The sequence below is a fragment of the Scylla paramamosain genome, chromosome 2, assembly GCF_035594125.1.
Source record: "Scylla paramamosain isolate STU-SP2022 chromosome 2, ASM3559412v1, whole genome shotgun sequence".
NCBI lineage: Eukaryota > Metazoa > Arthropoda > Malacostraca > Decapoda > Portunidae > Scylla > Scylla paramamosain.
In genome coordinates this window covers 20,498,504-20,519,199 of record NC_087152.1, presented here as the reverse complement: position 1 = coordinate 20,519,199, position 20,696 = coordinate 20,498,504, and the positions used below count along the sequence as shown (strand labels likewise).

Below are 20,696 nucleotides of genomic sequence, written 5' to 3'. Positions count from 1 at the left end.
AGATTACAAAGCCATTGTAGAGGATGAGGTGACATTTAGACCAAATAACTGCCATGCATTAACTCAAATGGATTGCAACCCACAGGTCCTGGACGCACTGCCTGCAGAGGCTTAAGGGAAGTGGGAAAAAAGATATTACCAAGGCAGCTACTATTGTTGTAAAATCGCTTACTGTGCTAGACAAGGTGGCACGTGATGAAGAGCACCAAATTATTGCAAATGAGGTGGCCATGCTCAATGGTGCATTAGCATTATTGGGTAATGCCCACTACAGAAATAACTTGAACAGGCGACATATCATAAAGAGGGACATTAATCCCAAATATTCTCATTTGTGTGCTGACAAGGCTCCCATGATGGATCTATTGTTTGGGGATGACCTGTCACAAGCCAACAGAAATATTGAGGAGGCAGAAAGGCTGAAAACCAAATTCACTTTTAAGAAGCCTACATCTTGGACTGCAAGCAGTGGCAGATTTGGTGGAGGTAAACAATGTAACTTTTTTGCCAAGGCCTCCTCCTGTGGATTCCCATCCAGATATCAGCCATATGATTTTCGCAGGATGCCCTCCAGTGGTGAACCCAGGCGCTCCTACCCTGCTCAAGCTTGGACAACAAAAAACGTGAGAGGCCGGGGTCAACATATCCCCCGGCATTAACCCAGGTGAAAGAACAATTTGAGGCTGGGCAACTTCACAAGTTTATCAATAAATGGCGTGTGATTACAAGTGACCTGTTCATTTTGGATATGGTGGAACATTGTCATCTGAATATAGATGAAGCTAATATCGGATATTTATTTAGAGAGGATATACAGTATGTCTTTAGTGAGGAAGATAAACTGATTATGCATTAGGAGGTTAAAAAATTGTTAGAGATAAAGGCCATCATAGACAGGATCAACAAATACTTTCACCAGTTTTTCTGAGGAAGAATAAGATGGGGGATTATAGGATGGTGTTAAATCTTGAAAACTGAACAGGCATGTAGAATATACTCATTTTAAAATGGAAAATTTTGAACAAGTATTACAGTTACTTAGTCAAGGAGATTATATGGCTTCTATAGACCTTAAGAAAGCCTATTATTCAGTAAAAATTGCAGAGGAACAACAAAAATATCTGTGTTTTAGATGGTTGGATAAGATTTACCAGTTCACATGTCTACCTAACGGGTTTTCGGATGGTCCTCGTCTATTTACAAAACTTCTGAAGCCAGTTTTCTCTACACTTAGGCATAAAAGCCACAACATCACTAGTTATATTGATGATACGCTTCTGTATGGTAGCTCTTTGCCGAGATGTTTTGATTGCATGAATGACAACATTCAGTTGTTGCAGAGTGTAGGTTTCTGCATAAATGTAGAGAAATCTGTTTTAAGTCCCACTACGCGTATTGAGTATTTAGGTAACGTGATAGATTTGGTGGCCATGACAGTTACCTTGCCGGCGCGTAGGAGGGATGAGATTATACAGCATTGCTCTCTTTTAGTCAATAGACAAAGAAAAAATTAGAATTGTGGCAAGAGTGATTGGCCTGCTGGTGGCAGCAATCCCAGCTGTAGAGATGGGGAAGATGCACTATAGGAGGATGGAAAGAGCAAAGATCAAGGCTTTGGAAGAGGCATGTGGAGACTTTAATAGATGGATGAACATTACAGAGGAGATTAGAACAGATTTAAACTGGTGGATTAAGGAATTGGAGAATCAAAACAGGAAAATATTCAGAAATGCAGAAAATATTCAGAAATGCACCAGATACTGAGTTGTTCACAGATGCTTAAAATCTAGGATGGGCAGGTTGCCAAAATAGCATCACTACCAATGGCAGATGGTCCCCTGAAGAGGTGCATTCGCACATTAATGCGTGAATTATTGGCTATGTTATTCTCATTGAGATCTTTTACACATCTCCTTAGAGGTTTACAGGGTGTTATGTGATAACACCACAGCGATTAATTACGTGAATGAGATGGGAGGTGTTAAGTCAATAGTTTGTGATGACATTAGTAGGAACATCTGGGAACGGTGTCTTAGTAATGGGGTATGGCTGACAGCTTCCCACATACCAGGCAAATGTAACGTCATGGCCAACGAGGCATCACTTTACTTTAATGACGGACATGAGTGGCAGCTGAATGAGATGATATTTAAGGAATTGTGTTCTATATTTGGGAATCTTTGTATAGACCTATTCGCTTCACGTTTGAACAAACAAATGACTCCATTCTGTGCATGGACACCAGATCCAGAGGCTGCATATATTGATGCAGTTACAATTCCATGGGCTAAATTTAAATTGGTTTACCTCTTTCCTCCCTTCTCTCTGATCTCTAGATGTCTGCTGAAGTTAAGGGAGGAAAGGATCAGAGGATGGATCATAGTGCCACTTTGGCCATCACAACCGTGGATGGGGGTGCTCCTTCGGATGCTAGTAGACGACCCTCGGGTCATACAGAGAAGGAAAAATGTGCTAATGCATCCGTCAACTGCTGAGGAACACCCAATAATGAAACACACAAATTTGATGGCTTGTCAGTTGTCCGGAAACAACTTGGAGAACGTGGCATATCTAAAGAAGGTACGGAAATCATTATGGCCTCTTGGAAACCAGCAACAGGTAGACAATACAACACTCACATCAAGAGGTGGACACTCTTTTGTAGTAGAGGGAACATTAATCCCATTGCACCATCTATAGCAGATATATTAAACTTTCTGTCTCATAACTTTCAAAGGAATGTGGGTTATGAAAGCATTAACACGGCGAGAGGGACTCTATCTGCAATAGGAATTATGGTGGAAGGCTGCAGAGCGGGCAATCACCCACTTGTCAACAGATTTCTGCGGGGAGTCTTCAACTTATGCCCTTCTACACCCAGGTACGCAACGACCTGGGATGTGAAACTTGTATTACAAAAGATAAGACTCATGGAACCACTACACAGCCTAACACTGAAAGACTTATCGCTAAAAATGGTGATGCTGATGGCAATGACACAAGCAGCCAGGATCCAAACTTTGCACTTATTGTTGGTGAATATGGCATTTGGAGAAGAATCTGTTTCAGTTTTGTTAGGAGGTAACATCAAACAATGCAGGCCAAAATTTAATGTTCGTACTATTGTATTTAAAGCTTATCCTCAGGATTACAGATTTTGTGTAGTTAAGGCTATGAAAGAATATATAGAAAGAACTGAGAGGCTAAGGACAGAATCTGGAAATGCAGATGGGAGACTACTCATAAGTTATATAAAACCCCATAGGGGTGTTTCTAAGGACATGGTGGCAAGGTGGCTTAAGACCATGTTATGTAAGTGTGGGATTGATACCAAGAGGTACACAGCAGGTAGTATTAGACCTGTGTCAGTGTCTAAGGCCAAGGCACTGGATGTGCCTATTGCCACCATCATGGCAAAAGCTGGTTGGACGCAGGAAGCCACATTTGCTAAATATTATAATAAGGATATACAAAGGGAAATAGACCCTTTTTCAAGAAGCAGTGCCAGGCTCAGTATAATGTAAGGTTTGAAATGTTATCAGCAGTAAAAATCATGTTCTATTTTCATAAATGACAATGGGGTTTTTGTAATAGGAACTTTTATTTACACCTATTTACAAAATGTGAAATTTGACAGAACCCTTTACATACAACACCCACATGACTTTAAAATCTCATGTGAACGGCACCATCTAGCAGACAAGTGATTTGCTGAAGTAAAATTACAGAAGTACATGAGACTTACCGTAGGTTAGTTGAAATGTGCTTCGGATTTTGCGAGGCACATCACGTCTGCTAGATGGTAGAGTTCACATGCCCTCCACTCCCTCCCTTTGTTAATTGATGATTCTTGGTTTACACAACAAAAATTGAAGGACTGGAAGGGTTGGGAGATAATATTTCATGTGGGTAGTTGTATCTTTAAAGACTGACTGTGTGGCGTAGTGTAGTGTATCTCATGTGAACTCTACCATCTAGCAGACGTGATGTGCCTCGCAAAATCCGAAGCACATTTCAACTAACCTATGGTAAGTCTCATGTACTTCTGTAATTGTCTGATATGGTGGCCCAACAGATAGAAAGTAGGTTAGCTGCTAACCCTGTCTTTCTTCCACCTGAGATGCATTATTCAATTTTCTTCAACTTTGCATGCTCTGTATTCTATAGTCTGTAATATATAAAATATATCTGCCACAGCCTTGTGTGTGTTGCAGATGTAGATACGGATTTGGACATTTATTTCATCACAAATGCAGATGTAGATGCAGATTTTCAGAATTGCAGATGCAGATGTGGATGCAGAGGTTAAAAACTATGCAGATGTTCTGAGGATACAGATGCAGATGCAGACATCCATCACATCTCTACCACAGACCCCCCTCCCCAGCCTTAGCGAGGCCAGTTGCCATGGGTGATGACTGGGGACACAGTCAGGCCCACACACCCAGATGGGGGAGCAACTCACATCACTCGTAGTTTTCCACCTTGGTCCACAAAGCACACGGGTGACAGGCAATACAGCAGTCCCCCCTAGTAGCTTTTACCACCAGACCCAGACCCCACAGATGTAGTTTTGCGACAACAGGTCCTTTGGTCGGACCACTTCCACCAGGATTCCTGAAGATCCTTGGAGAAAAATTTTGGAGGAAGAGGCTGGTGCTATAGGTGTTAGGGGCACCACAGACAATGCAGTGTCACCTATGACCTTCCACACCATAGTGGCCTCCATATCCACTGTTTTCCTAAGGTGCTGGAATATGCTGAGAATGTCCACCGCCCCACCCCAGCAGGGGAAGACAGGCCTCTGGAGGATAAACACATTCATCTTATTAGGATACAAATTATGGGTTTTCTTTGGATGTGGCCCTCAAAGCTCTTCTCTATGCCACTGAGAGTTCCAGACCCACCTAAGCTCATTACATGTCCAACAGTTACAGGAGGGCTTACAATGTTAACAGTCAGTCATAAATCCACTGGGAAGGCAGCCAAGATGAACACTGAGTTGGTCCTTGCCCTAACCACCAGAGGCAAGGAACCCAAGATGGTGGTCCAACACACAGATGTGACCTGCCTTAAAGGAGTTTTAGCATGCCAACTTGAAGTGCAAAATTTCCTGCTTTGGTGTCTGAGGGCTTTCTACCTGCTCCTTATAATTGGGACCAGAGGACAAGATTATGGCTGACCAACTTTTCCAGGGCATTCAACTGGCCGTAATGGACACAGCTAAGGACTCTGCCTTCGTTTTAAGGCCATGAGGCATGAGGCATTCCTTTCTCATCTTCCACCCATTTTCAAGTCAACAACTAAAGTGGACCTCAGGAAATTAACTATTGATTCTGCCTTCCTTTTTGATGAAGATCAGGTTAAGGAAGCCCTTCAGATGGCAGACAAAGCTGTCTCCCTCTCCTTCCAGCAGGCAGCGGCTCAGGTACTTTTGAATCCCCAGTCAGCATCAGGTACTCCTTTGGTGGACTGCATCCTCAATCCAGTTCCTCGGGATCTTTTCCCTATTGTCAGCCCACCTCTTTGTTCTGTCGCAACTACTTGTCCTTGTAGCCAAGGACAACCCAACATTTTCAGCCAACTTCTGGCTCTTTCCATAACACCCAGTCCAAGATGTTGTCCAACATTTTTTTTTTTTGCAAATAAGCCTATGCCTTTCAAGGAATTCAGTAGCATGTTGCTTTGTCCAGAATCTGGAGGACTGGGTCACCATCAGAGCAGAGGCATGGATTCTCAATGTCTTCAACAAAGGCTATATGATCCCCTTCTCTGCATGACCTCCAGTTACCTCAGAACCCCCTAGCTTTCAGGAATTATTCTCTGGGTTCTGAGAAGGCCAAGGTACTGAACTCCAAAGTTTAGCTTCTTATAGAAAAAGGAGCAGTAGAGGAAGCACCTATGACCCTAGGTTTTTACAGCCACCTGTTTGTAGTGCCCAAGGCCAGCGGAGGTCTCCACCCTATCTTTGACCTCTCTACACTCAACCAATATGTCCTCACCACTCAGTTCAGGATGGAGACTGTGAAAACAGTCAACAGAGGTTTCTGCTCCATCCTCAACCTTTCTACACTTAATTGATATGTCCTCATCACTCACTTTAGGATGGAGAGTGTAAGAATAGTATGTTGGCAAGCCACAGCTACATCCATTGACCTAAAGGATGCTTACATCCAGGTTCCAGTCCATCAAGACAGCTGCAGGTTTTTTCATTTCATCTCAAAGGAATGACACCTCCAGTTCCAGGCCCTTTGTTTTGGTCTTTCCTCATCCCCACAAGTTTTCACCAGGATGATGGCTCCAACTTCAGTGGTTTCAACATTGGCAGGGAATTCACTGCTATCAGAACAGCGACCTCCAGGCGACCAACTATCTTCTTGACCTGTGTTCCTTGCTGGGGATTCAAATAAATTGGAAGAAGTCTTCTCTTACACTCTCTCAGTCAGTGACCTCTTTGGATGGAGATTCTATCTCCTCCTTTGAACATTTTCTCAGCTTGACATCATCTGAGAGCTTACACCTTCTAATCATGTCCTTCCACAGCATCCAATCTACCCCTATGAGGGCTTGGTTATCTCTTGTAGGCCACATGGCATCTCTCATCCACCTGATCCCTGAGGCAAGATGAAGGATGCACAGTCTTCATTTACAGCTCTCCCTCTTGTGGAACCAGTAGTCCCATCATGACACCCTTCTAGTTTCCTGGGACAGCAATGTTCTTAGGGACCTTCAGTGGTGGTCAACAAACACAACCCAGACATGGGACACTCCTTACAGTTAACCTTTCCTGATGTGTGTTTGTATACCAATGCTTCAAGCTAAGGTTCAGGGGCATCAGTTTTACAGAATTCAACAAGCAGTCTGTGGATTCATCACAAGCACTCCCACTACATTAACTTTATGGAGCTCAAGGCCAGTCATTTTGGCCTCTTTCACTTCACAGAGTCTTTTCACAGCAAGACTGTGGCAGTGTTTTCTGATAATGCCACAGACATCATACCTGGCAAGGGAAGGTGGGAGTCACTCAAGAACATTCAATGCAAAGGCACAAAAGATCTTCCAATGGACCACACAATTCAGATCCTCACACAGTTTGTGAAGGGGTCCTCCAATGTCCAGGCAGACTGTCTCAGCTGACCAGATCAGATTATCTCCTTGGAATGGACCCTTCATCAGGAAGTATGTGGTCAGCTGTTGGAGCTTTAGAGTTACCCTACCATGGATCTCTTCACCATGAGACTCAATCTCAGGTTTCCAAATTTTGTCCCACCATTCCAGGATCCAATGGCGATCACTAAGAACACATTCCTGTTCAGTTGGGACCACCAGGATTTGTATGCCTTTCCTCCTTTTCCATTGATCAGAAAAGTTTTCAACAAGCTGCGAACTGTCCAGTGCACCACCCTCATTGTGGCTACTCCCTTCTAGCCACAGAGGGAATGGTTTCCAGATCTCATACAGGCCTTGGTTGATTCTCCTCAGCAGCTTCCACATTGCAGAGACCTCCTCCATCAGTCTCATGTTCACAGGTTTCATCAGGCCCTCCCCATGTTTCAGTTAACCATGTGGAGATTGTCAAGCATTTCCTCAGACACAGAGGCTAATCTGCCAGAGTTATGCAGTTCCTGTCACAATTTAAACAACATTCCATTCTTTTGAACTATCAGTGTAAGTGGTAGAGGTTCCATCAATGGTGCAAGAGGAAAGGGCACACTGTTTCCCATCCCTTCACCCAGAAGTTTGCAGACTTTATAGTCTTCCTATGATGAGAACACAACCTTTCAGTCTCTGCCATTGACTCCTAAAGGACCAGAGGTGGTGATAATTTTCATCCTGCTATGACTGGCTCTCCAGCATCAAAAATAGCCTTATTCACACACACCTTAAACTTAGCTTGCAATGGAAAAGCAAATGAAATAGACTTCACATTCAACATCAAGTCTTCCTCTTTCTAATGATCCCATCTAGTTATCTCCATGTGCAGTGGTTATGGATGAACAGTAAGTTGAAGAGGAGAGACTTTTGGAATCACTTGCCTACCTGCCATCTATTTAACTTGACTAGATATGGCAAGTGCCTAATGAAAATGGGTGCTGTGAGCTCTCTTCACACATGATAAACAGTTTTATGGAATTCCTGCCCTATTGCATTGTTACTAAGTGATCAAGTGCAAGCAAGTAAATACAGTCATACCTCATGATTCAAATGTCCTTCAATTCAAACAGGTTAGTGTACAAATTTTGCCCTCCAATTTGAACACAAACATTTGTTCAAGCAACACCACTCAGTCAGTCTCCCTTCCTTCCTCTCCTTTCTTCCCTGCCCCTCTTCCCCATCTCTTCCCATATCATTTCTCTCTCTGTCTTTCCCATCCCACCCTCCATCCTTCCATATCTCTCTCTCTCTCTCTCTCTCTCTCTCTCTCTCTCTCTCTCTCTCTCTCTCTCTCTCTCTCTCTCTCTCTCTCTCTCTCTCTCTCTCTCTCTCTCTCTCTCTCTCTCTCTCTCTCTCTCTCTCTCTCTCTCCCTCCCTCCCTCCCTCCCTCCCTCCCTCCCTCCCTCCCTCCCTCCTGCCTGCCCGCTCTCCCTCCCCACATCCTTGCCCCATGTACTCTCTTTCCCTGTATGTCCCTTCTCCCCATTGTTCCTTTCCTCTTCCTTCCTCTTTCATCTGGTCTCAAACCTCCCTCCCTGTCACCTTCCCTCCCCTGTATCTTTCAGAGATAAGAGAGAGATACTCTCTCCCCTCCCATTCATTCTACATCATTTTTGCTTCATTCTTTCTCACTCGTATAATTTTATTTCCATTCTCTATCAGTCTCATTCTATTTAGCAATTCTCAGGATTCTTCTTACTTTCACAGAGAGAGAGAGAGAGAGAGAGAGAGAGAGAGAGAGAGAGAGAGAGAGAGAGAGATTTTAATGTGAAATAAAACAACTTTTACAACAACTTTTAAAAACTGAAGATGGCAGGAACTTACGATGACTCATCATTTTGAAGTTGGTGTTTATTTACAATGGTATTTTGCATAAAATTTTAAGATTATTGTTTTTATATCTGACAGCTCACTTTTTTGTCTCTTTCTTAGGATGATTCAAGTGGTGTCTTATATGCCAAAATATATGGTACTTCGTTTTCTTTTACTGAATTTTTTTTCTATAATTTAGGTTATTTTCATTGAGTTCTGTGTTTAGGGCACAGCGTAAATCCACAAAATTAAAATAAATAGAGGATTTTGGAACCTGGAATGGATTAATTTTTTACTTTAATTTAAATGGGATAAATTGCTTCCTAATTCAAACAGCCCTAAAGAACTAATTAAGTTCAAATCACAAGGAATCACTGTATGTGTGGTATTGAAGTTTGAGGGCAGGAGGGAGTTGGTAAGGAATCGGACTTGGCAGAATCATCATCTCACCATTCCTGGAAGCCATGATGAGAGTGGGGCAGAGATCAAGAGATTAGCCTAACTACAGTAGCTTGCAGGCAATATTACCTGTTACAATCATGTAGCATCTAAAAAATAATAAAGATATAATAAATAACAATATAATTCATAATTTTACTTTACAAAAATAGATATAAAGATGATAAAGATACTGAACCCGTACATCTTATAACCTAAACCAACACCAAGATCTAGTACATCATATCATACATAATATCTGCTAATGATCCTATCTAAGGGAGGGAGAAAAATGGTGGAGGTCTGAAGGTAAGTTCTACAGAATCAATATGTGAGTCTAAAATAATCAGTTGAGATAAATGCCTGGTGCTTGCATTTGACCAGCCCAGAGGAGTCCACTCTCATCTAACCACCAAGGTAAAGGAGACTCAGCAGGTACAGTTCAAAGGTGGTGGAGAGAAAGTCTAGTCTGAGCTGCCTGCTCTTGGACTGGACTGCTCTCCCATCACCTCGGAACAATACCTCGTGTACCTTCACAACTAAATGAGTGAGATCAAGACAGGTGAGGTGACAAGGCGGCTGGCCAAGGCTTGGCCTGAGGCTAGCAGCTGGTGGGATAGGGAAATGGTCATAACAACTCCTCACAGACAAAGACCAATGACTGGGGTGAGGAACTTGCATTAGGCAGAGGTATCTCTGGACCTGGAGACTGAGGGGCTCGAGAGAGGGAGTCCACTAGGATGTTGTCAACTCCAATGATGTGTTGGATTCCAAGCATGAAGGACTGTTGGAAGAGGGCCCAGTGGAGGATCTGTTGATTTTGCAGCTTAGAGCGATCTGTGAAGGTGAGAGGGTTGTGGTCTGAGTGCACTTGTATGATGTCAGGATGGTGGAGCAGGTAACAGAGAGCAAATATGAAGGCGAGCACTTCCTTCTCGATGGTAGAGTAGGACACCTGGTGTGGTTTGAACTTGGTGGAGTGGTAAGCAACAGGATGTAGGATCCCACTAGAAGGATCTGGCTGTAACAAGCATGCACCTACAAAACACTTCACTGGTGTCAATTTGTAGGTGGAAAGGCCAGGTGTAGACAGGGCCTCTCAACACCTGGGAAGATGACAGGAAGGTCTTGAGATGGGCGAATGCCTGCTGACACTCCCAGTTTCACTGGAAGGCTCACTTGATAGTCATCAATGCAGTTAGGGGTGCGGTTACAACAGAGAAGTTGGGACAGAAGCGCCAGTAATATCCACACATCCTCAGGAATTGCCTTAGTTGTTGCCACATCTGTGGAGTGGAAAATTTTAGGAGGGGTTGGATCTTAGCATCTTTTGGGGCCACTAACCTGTCACCTACTGTGTAACCCAGATATGTGATAGTAACCTGGATGAACCGAGGCTTGGCCAGATTCAGAGTCAGGCCAGCTTCATTCAGGCATGTGAAGAGGAAGCGCAGACACTGGAGGTGCTCCTCCCAGGTGTCTGCAGCAACCACCAAGTCATCAATGTAGGTGGCAGTTCCAGCCAACCCATGGATGATGTGGTTGATGACTCTCTGGAACATCGCTGAGGCATTGACCATTGACATTATAGGAGAAGAGGCCTTGGGGTGTGATGAATGAGCAAATCCCCTTTCACCCTGTCAGTAAGTGGTATTTGCCAATAACCACGACAAAGATCTAAGGTTGCAATGTATTTTGACAGGAATAACTATGGCTTGAATCATAGCTGTTTGCATGTGGAGGTCGCTTTTATCGCTGCTTGCATTCCTCTACAATCTCAACTTGTTAAAGGGAAAGGGCCTCCTTGTGGCCTCCTGCCAGGCAACATTTTTTTAACTTGAAATGATCCAGAGAATTAAAGAGCAGCTAACACTTTCTCTCCGCTAGAAGTTCATCTCTAGTGCATCGCTGCCATCCTGTTGATTATCTAATTTTTGGTGATTGCAAATATTAGCTTCCACTATGGCTGTGATTAATGCAGACAACAGAAATCCTACCTGCCCTATGTGCCAAAAGAGCTTCATGAATTGTCAGATTCTCCATGAACGTTAAGGGGAATAAGTCAAAAACAGTGAGGCTATTTACCTTCCTGAAGTCAGTGCAGAATAGATATGAACCATCTGCTTTGGGTACAAGAATACAGGATGAAGCCCAGTGTGAGATACTTGGTTGATTATCTAATTTTTGGTGATTGCAAATATTAGCTTCCACTATGGCTGTGATTAATGCGGGCAACAGAAATCCTATCTGCCCTATGTGCCGAAAGAGCTTCGTGAATTATCAGGTTCTCCATGAACATCAAGGGGAACAAGTCGAGAACAGTGAGGCTATTTACCTTCCTGAAGTCAGTGCAGAATAGATATGAACCATCTGCTTTGGGTACAAGAATACAGGGTGAAGCCCAGGGTGAGATACTTGGTTCACCTAAACCTTTCTCCAGAAGATATTGGACCTCTCACTCCATTATCTTTGCTTGAAGGGGGTTGAGTGTATGGTACCTGTCTGATAAATTTTACATTTTCATCAATGAGTTTTATGTCACGTTTTAATAGAGTACAGGCACCAGGCTTGTCCATGACAAGGGACTGGAACTCAAGTATGAGGGAGGCTATTTCTTCCCATCTTTCTGATGCCAGATAAAGCTCTAAGTTTTGGAGAATTTCACTGTTTAACCTCAAGAACAGGGGAAATCTACATCTTGTTCTCCTAACATGACTGGGTCAGCACCTCTCAAATAATTTTCTTTCACATTAATGTGCATTACACCCTGCTTTTCTGGCTCATCCCCTGATGCTCTTTCAGTATATGGTTTTAGAAAATTTATGCGGACTAGTTGGCTGTCCTTACATCTATCAGGCATCTGGATGACATAATTCATGGGAGAGATTTTCTTGGTAATTACATAAAATCCTGAATATTTGCTTTTGAGTGGAGCTCCACGGGTGGGGAAGAAGACTAACACTTTGTCACCCATTGAGAACAATTGCATGACTGCCTTCTGTTGCTCCTTCATACATGCTTATGATTTGATTACTTTCAGGGGGGCCTCTCATCTTCCAGCTGAATAATAGCTTGAAAGGAAAAACACTCACACTCTCCTGGGGACTTTCTCTGATAGCAAATAACAACCCATCTATGTTTTCATGCATATCCCTGCTGCTTTCCAAACAATATTTCTTTAACATTGACTTAAGCATCTGATGGAAACGTTCCAGTGCGCCTTGCAATTGTGGTCTGTAAACAAAGGAAGTTACATGTTACACATTCAATTTCTTGATGACTTGTTCAAATAAATGGCTGGTGAAATTTGTCCCCCTGTCAGTCTGTACAATATTAGGAATTCCTATGGTGATAAAAAATGTAACAGGTGCTTGACAACTAACTCAGCTGAAATCTGCTGAAGGGGGATAGCTTCAAGATAACAAGTGGTGGGATCTAAGATAGTTAGAAGGTACTTGTTTCTTCACTTTGATGTAGGCAGGGGACCAGCACAATCCACAATTACTTTGTCAAAAGGCTCTGAAGTTACAGGAATTAGGGTGATGGGAACAGGAGGAATAACTTGATTGGGATTGCCCACCACCTGACAAACATGACAAGATTTGACAAACTCCTTTACGTCTTTGTTGAAATCAAGCCAAAAGGAGTGATTTACTAGCTTGGCATGGGTCTTTCTAATGCCTAGATGGCCTGTCTGCCCATCATGTGCCAGTCTAATTATGGCCTGATGTTCAGATTGTGGTACCACGACCTGATGTGTGTCATCCCATGTATCTGAGCCAAGGAGATGAGGGGGCCTAAACAATCTGAGGAGGACTACATCTTAATAATAAAAGTGGGGAGTTTTGGTGGAATGGTCATCTGTGGTCGCATGCCAGATCTGTGTTAGTGAGATATCCGATTGTTGAGCTGTGATGAGGCCTTGTCTGGAAGTTACACTACCATATACATTTTTCAGTGGAAACAGAAGGAGGAAAAGTTTTAGTGTGAGATGATTGGGCCCTGGTGATGGCACAGATAGGGAAATCATCTGAAGGAGGATCGTGATTATTGGTAGGAGCAGGAACCTCTGTGACAAGGGGAAGGAACTGGAATTACTAGGGAACCTGCAATATCATTACCAAGTAACAACTGTACATCAGCAACAGGAAGGGGTTGTTTGGTAATGGCTACTTTCACTGCACCAGTAAAGAAGGATGATTCCAAGAACACCTTAGTTAAGGGGCAAGAATGTTGAAAGGTGAGACATTCCTGAATGTCCTTGACAGCATCTTGATGCAACACTGATTTAGCAACTCCAGTATTCCAAATTTGGGATAGAGATAGGAAGTGGAGGAGACACTTGTGTTAATGACAGTTTTCCTTGAGTAAAGAAAGGCAAGGGTACTGAGTTCTTCTTTGAAGTGCTGCATTTAGGGTTATTAAAATTTTGGATCAGATGTCCTGGGAATTTACATTAAGTACAAAATATATCTTTGCCATATACTTGGTTCTGTGTGTCTGTCCACTGCTTACTAGGCTGCTTTGCAAACGAGTCATCAAGGGATGATCTTACATTGAATTTATGACTTCGTTCTCGGCTATTCAAGGCTTGCACCAGCAAATTTTGGGTGTCAGCTAACTCAGCTGCAGCCTCCACATTTTCTCCCTCTGTTCCTCTACATATCTCAGTATAGGGAATGGCAGCCTGGTCTTGAACTGCTCAAGGACACACAAATTTATTAGCTGGTCAAAGATGGAAACTTTAGTGGATTCAAGCCATTTCTTAAAAGTTCTAAGCAATTCCTGAGCATATTCTGAGTAGTTCTGATCGAATGCTTTAGTGAGACTGTGGAACTGCTCCCTGTATTTATCCAGTGTTACAGCATATGTCTTTAAGATCATAGACTTAAGCATGTAGTAATCATGCAGCTTGCTTGCTGAAGTATGCACTCTATGCACTTTCCCTATTAGTTTTGGTATCAGGGTTGATATCCACTTATCTTTGGGCCATTAATTATCATGAGTGATTCTCTTGAATGTTCTGAAATAACTGTCTACATTAGATTCTACAAAAAACTGGTAGTTGTGATGATGCTTCACCTAGTTTGAACCTGCATTCTGAATTGCTGTCTTCCTGTTCATCTTGAATTTGAATTTTCTTTACTTCCACTTCTCCTAACCTTATATCTCTTTCCATCTGCATTTTCCTTTCCTCTACCTCTAAGTGTTCTCTTTCCATCTACATTTTCCTTTCCTCTTTTCTTTGCTCTACCTCTAAGTGTTCTCTTTGCTCTACCTGTAAGCATTATCTTTCCATCTGCATTTTCCTTTGCTCTACCTCTAAGCATTCTCTTTCCATCTGCAATTGATACTCCAATTTGAGGTTTTCTAGCTTGAAAAGTCTCTCTAAATCCAAACTACGTATTCCTGGTTTGAGGAGTTTGGAAGTTTCTTCCTCTGGAGAGACTGACAGACCTGTGGGTGTAAACACCTTCATGACCTGTTTGGGTAACACACATAGCTCTACTATTTTCTCCACTACTGTGTCTTTCAAGATATCTTTCTTTAAGTAAATGCTGACTGGTATTTCAAAATGATGCATGCATGCCAGTCAACCTTCCTGATGTTAACTAGCTGTTCATGAGAAGGGTTTTCCATGAATGTATCAAGTGAAAAGCTAGCTGAAGCCATCTTATCATCTACCATAGAAAACTAGTTGGGGTAAGAACAAAACTTGGTTTGAGGGACAAACTAAATACAATGGCGTGACACACAGTTACTAGCTCTGGGTTCAGTAACTAATATGACAAAAACTGAATAAGGCTCTTGAGTGTTCTGCCTCGAATGTGAGAGAGGGCGAGAGAGGCTCGGTGTTAAGCTTGACTAATGAGTGAATGAGAAGGCGAAAGAGGCCCAATGCTAATTGAGATTAATGAGTTTTATGATTTGAGAGCAAGAACATTGATTAGAGTTGTCCCAAGAATATGATTCCAGACTAAGATGCCATTCTCTCAACCTGCTAACTGAGGGACAGATGACAGTAAACTGGACTGAGTGTTCAGAGGTGTATTAATGACACTGCTAACACAGCAATTGTTTCCTGAATACTTGCCGTAGTGTGTACATACAGTGTGGTTAGTGAGCAATTACAAAGCTGACAAGTGCTACATCTCTCAACTGGGAGAATCACGTATGCTAGCTGCACGGGTCCTGCCATGGTTGCCATTTTAAATGTTACGATCATGTAGCACCTAATAAATAATAAATAACAATATATCTTATAACTTTACTTTTACGAAAATAAACATAAAAATTATAATAAAAAGATACCAAACTTGTACAGCTTATAACCTACACCAACATCAAGACCTAATACATCCTATCATACATAATATCTGCTAATGATTTTACCAAAGGGAGAGAGAGAGAAAGGGTGGAGGACTGAAGCTTAAGTTCTACAGAATCAATATGTTACATGAATCCAAAATAACCAGCTGAGATAAACCCAGTGCTTGCACACTAGTCTAACCAGGGTAAGGGGGACCCAGCAGATACAGGTTGATGGTGGTGGAGAGAAAGCTTAGTGTGAACTGCCCACTCCTGGACCTGGCAGCTATACCATCACCTTGGAACGTGACCTTGTGGAGTCTCACAACTAAATGAGCAGGATCGAAATGGGTGAGGTGACAGGACCAGGGCTTGGCTTGAAGGCAGCAACCAATGGGATAGGGGAAGTGGTTATAGCATACCAAAGACTGAACTCAACCAGCAGAAATAGTTGAGTATAAAAGGCTTAGCGGTAGGGGTAAGGGAAATGAATGGCTGATGGCTGCGATCAAAGAGGCCATAAAAGAGAAGAGGGGAGCATAAGGGAATATGTTACAGGGAAATGTGATAGTGGAAATTGAAATGAGAAGAGTATCTTGGAATAAGAAAGTGAAATAGAAAGTAAGAGGGGAATAGATGAGTTTGGTAAGAAGCTGAGTGAAAAGTTCATTGAGAATAAGAAATTGTTTTGGAAGGAAGTTAGGAGAGAGAGAGAGAGAGAGAGAGAGAGAGAGAGAGAGAGAGAGAGAGAGAGAGAGAGAGAGAGAGAGAGAGAGAGAGAGAGAGGGTAAAAAGAGCATGGGAATATGGGAATGAATAGAAAGGATAGAGTTCTTGTAGGTAGCAAGAAGCAGGTAGATGTGGAGAAAAGACATTTTGATCATTTAAAGAATGAGAAGACAGTATGGGAAGCAATAGTAACTAGTATGGGTATGAAAACAGGTTGAGAACAAGTATTTAGGTAGAGAGGAATTTGATAGGGGAGATAGAGAAACTAATTCTTAGGCTGAGATATGGAAAAGTTGCATACATAGATGGAGGTTTAGAAGTGTTAAGGTATAAAAGTGACATAGTAGCAAATTGGATACTTAAACTACATGAAATGGCATGGGAGGAAGTATCAGATGAGTGGATGAAGGCAGTTATTGTATCTCTTCTTTTTCCTCTATTGACATTTCCCATTTTCATATGGGGTCAGATACCTCTACATAAAGACAAAGGTTGTTGGAGTGAGTATTAGGTGAAATGTATCTATGATTGCAAGTAGAGGTTTAATGAATAGTATTCTCCTGCTATCATTGATGTATGAATCAGAGATCTGGACTTGGAATAGGGCACAACAATCAAGAGTGCATGCTGTGGAAATTACTTATCTGAGAGAGGCATGTTGAGTAACAAAATAGGAGGATGAGAGCAATGATTGTGTAAATGAGAGATACACTATAAGCACTTGTGTAAACTGTAGTATTTTTCACTAATGTGGAGTAGGTGAAAAGAATACAGTGAGATAGTAGGGTCATGTTAAAAGAATGAAGTGCAAAATGTTTGTAAAGAAGGTATGTGTCAGTGAAGCTAAAGGTGATGGTAGAAGAGGAATGCCACTTGGAAGATGGAAGGATAGTAAAGGTCAAGCGTTTAATCAAGCAAGAAGGGAATGTCTGGATAGGGACAAGTAGAGGCTCTTCAGCCATGGACACCCACATGGGGAGATGCTCCTGGAGGGATCAAGACATCAGATAGAAAGATAGACAGATAGATAAGTGAACAGGAGGTGGATGCTCAATGGAACAGCCACTGGAGATGTGGTGCATGTCAATAGTCTTTACATAAATAATGTGTCTTTATTTGTTTCCATAATTTTCTGAGGAATTAATACTTGATATTATTATTATTGTTTCCTATTGTTATTAGAAAAGAAAAAAAATTACTTGGGGCAATACTAATTGATAAGGCAATTGAAAGTCTCTTCATAGAGTGCACAAATTAGCTGCCTTGCTGAAAGGGGGAGAAAAGGGGGATGTGGCTTCCAGATGAGCTAACCTTGGGGTAACTATAGTTGTAATCATCCTTGATTATGACATCACTCAAAATAGTTTTCTTATTACAGCACTAGAACACTGGGGTGCACTCTCAGAAGAAGATGTGTTACCCCTCATCACCTCAGTATGTAAGGACAAGTATGAGGCAGTGTTGCCTAAAGTCATCAGTGTATTCCAGTGAGAAAATTATGCTGATATGCTGACATCTTCAAGGTGTGTTATTCTACTTCATTCTGTTTAATAGCTTTTAATCATATACATTTACAACTTACTGTTTGGAAATAGTTTTCTTCTCTAGCTAAAAAGTTAATATCTTCATTAGATAATATCATAAAGAGATCATAATTCTAGGTATTTTATTTGTTTTATTTAATTTTATTGACTTTTGTTTAGTCTATATATACATTCAGCGACATTCGTGATTAGAACTCCCACTGACATATGTGTCACATTACACAAACTAGCAACTCACTAATCCTAAGTGAGAAAAAATCTGCCAGGAGAAAATAACTACATGGCAACTTAGGTTAGGCCCTCATATGTTTTTGAAAGGATAGAATAATGGATTCAGTGTTTGACATATTGACATAAGGGGAAGTTATCTTTTGTGAGCCCTCCTTCCTTCAGCTAACAAAATGGCTCTGTTTGTTTTAAACAAAGTGTTGTACTGACGTGATGTGCGATGCCTGGAAAACATACAGGACATGATTACTTAGTATGATTGCTAAAGTTTCACTAGACTGGTGAAATTAATAGAAAAATAAACAGTATAACTATTGAAAGTGAAAAAACTGTGAGTGCATTGGTGTTGGAAAATCTCATGACATACCTTAACTAGACATTCCATGAAATGCCTGTATTGGAGAGCAAAATACTTACAAATAAAAATTGTGTTCATATTAATCCATTAAACAGAAAAGGCTTTTGGTAAAGAATAAAATCACTAAACATTTTGAGGAACTTAACACTGATTTATTTTTTGTTTTCTAGCTTTCCTGCATATTGTAGACAGCTCTTCATATGTCATAGGTCCTGAAACTCTTCAGAGACCAGAAGACCTAGACTCAGGTGCTCCACTGATCTTTGAGGATCTGACCAGCCACAAGATCTTAATTTCTCAAGGCACCATAATGCAAGTCATTCTCCATATTGGAAGAGAATTGTTAATGCATAATGTCTTCATGACACTGAATTCCATATTAACTTTTTTTTTTTTTTTTAGTTCTGCATTTTATGTATCATCTGCATCTGAGCCTTGGTGAAAGCATTTTTGTTTACTGACACCCTATAATGGAAAATTAATTTTACAGGTAATAATTTATCTGGTCTAAGATCTAATTTTCAATCTGTAGAACACCACCTCTCCTCTTCTAAACCTTATCTTCTTTTCCTCACTGAAACTCAGGTGTCTGAGGCAACTGACAGTAGCACCTTTACTGTTCCCTCCTACTCTCTCTATCCTCAGTTTTGATCCAAAGCTGGATGTTGCGTTTATGTGTGCAATAACTTAACCTGCTCTCGTGCCCATGCTCTTGAATCTTCCGAGTTTTCCACCATCTGGCTATGACTACAGAGTCACTCTCAAACTAAATTTATCTGTGCACAGTGTATACCTCTCATTTAACTCCTCTGACTATAAGAATTCTTTGGCTACTTAACTTCCAAAGTGGAGCACATTCTGACTCTCTTCCCTTTTGCAGAGATCTCCATTCTTGGAGACTTCAATGTTCACCACCAGCTTTGGGTTTCCTCTCCCTTCACTGACCATCCTGGTGAACTAGCCTTCAACTTTGTTATCCTCCACAACCTAGAGCAATTTCTGGTAAACTCTGGAACTCCCTGCCTGCTTCTGTATTTCCACCTTCCTATGACTTGAATTCTTTCAAGAGGGAGGTTTCAAGACACTTACTTATCCTTCAATTTCCAACTACCGCTTTGGACCCTTTTCTGGGATTGGCATCTCAGTGGGCTTTTTTTTTTATTGGATTGTTGTTGCCCTTGGCCAGTGTCCCTCCTACATAAAAAAAAAAAAAATCTGAACAAACCTCAAGCATGTCAAGGAAGATTATCACAATACAGCATAAGAAACAGATTTTGAAATCATAGTTATGTCATATTAAGCTCTATATTTGGTTTCGTCTTGGAAGGCAAGGTGATGGAGTTGATCTAGGTATTAATGCTTCAGGAAAGCTGTCATTACTGAAGACATATTTCAGTAGGTTAAGTAGGGCTTTTTTACTCTCATTTCTGATTGATACCCTTTTTGTTTTTGAGTTTCTTGAAATAAACCAAAATGTTTGACTGTACAACTGGCTTTCAACTCTTGGTCATCACTTACTGGTAAATCTATAGGTTGTGTTACCTCTAAGCTTATTTGAAATTATACACCAGATACAAATCTACCTTTAATGCCACTCTAAAAAAAGATTCCAAAAACTGAGTTTTACTTTCCTTTACTAGGCACTACGTTATCAACTCACAGGATCATTCTTCATACTCCCATTCCTTTTCAATCACATACTGGTAAATCTATAGGTTGTGCTACCTCTAAGCTTATTTGAAATTATACACCAGATACAAATCTACCTTTAATACCACTCTAAAGATTCCAAAACTGAGTTTTACTTTCCTTTACTAGGCACTATATTATCAATTCACAGGATCATTCTTCATAGTCCCATTCCTTTTCAATTTCTAGATACTTTCTCAATATATTACAAGTTCCCTTTCCCTGATCTAGTTAGTGATTATCTTATTTCAACTTTACTATATCACAATGTTTTCCAAGTGTCTTCTGAGATGATGCATACCATCTTGACTACTTTTGCTATCCTTGGAAATTGCCATGAATCATTCTGTTACTTTGAAACATGTTAAACCTATGCACTCAGCCCTTGACATCTGCAGGATGTCACAGAAGCATGATCAATAAATTGATCAATA

General features: G+C 41.3%; 1 protein-coding gene across 1 annotated transcript in view; it reads left to right on the top strand.

Annotated features, from left to right (window-relative positions):
- LOC135111690 (GDP-D-glucose phosphorylase 1-like) overlaps positions 1 to 20,367 on the top strand; it is a 164,372-nt gene extending 144,005 nt beyond the window's left edge. The window contains exons 10-11 of the mRNA XM_064025285.1: positions 17,822 to 17,966; positions 18,744 to 20,367. Of these exons, the coding sequence (XP_063881355.1) occupies positions 17,822 to 17,934 (113 nt within the window). The 3' untranslated portion in view covers positions 17,935 to 17,966; positions 18,744 to 20,367. The remainder of the gene's footprint in view (positions 1 to 17,821; positions 17,967 to 18,743) is intronic.
- Positions 20,368 to 20,696: the final 329 nt, after the last annotated feature.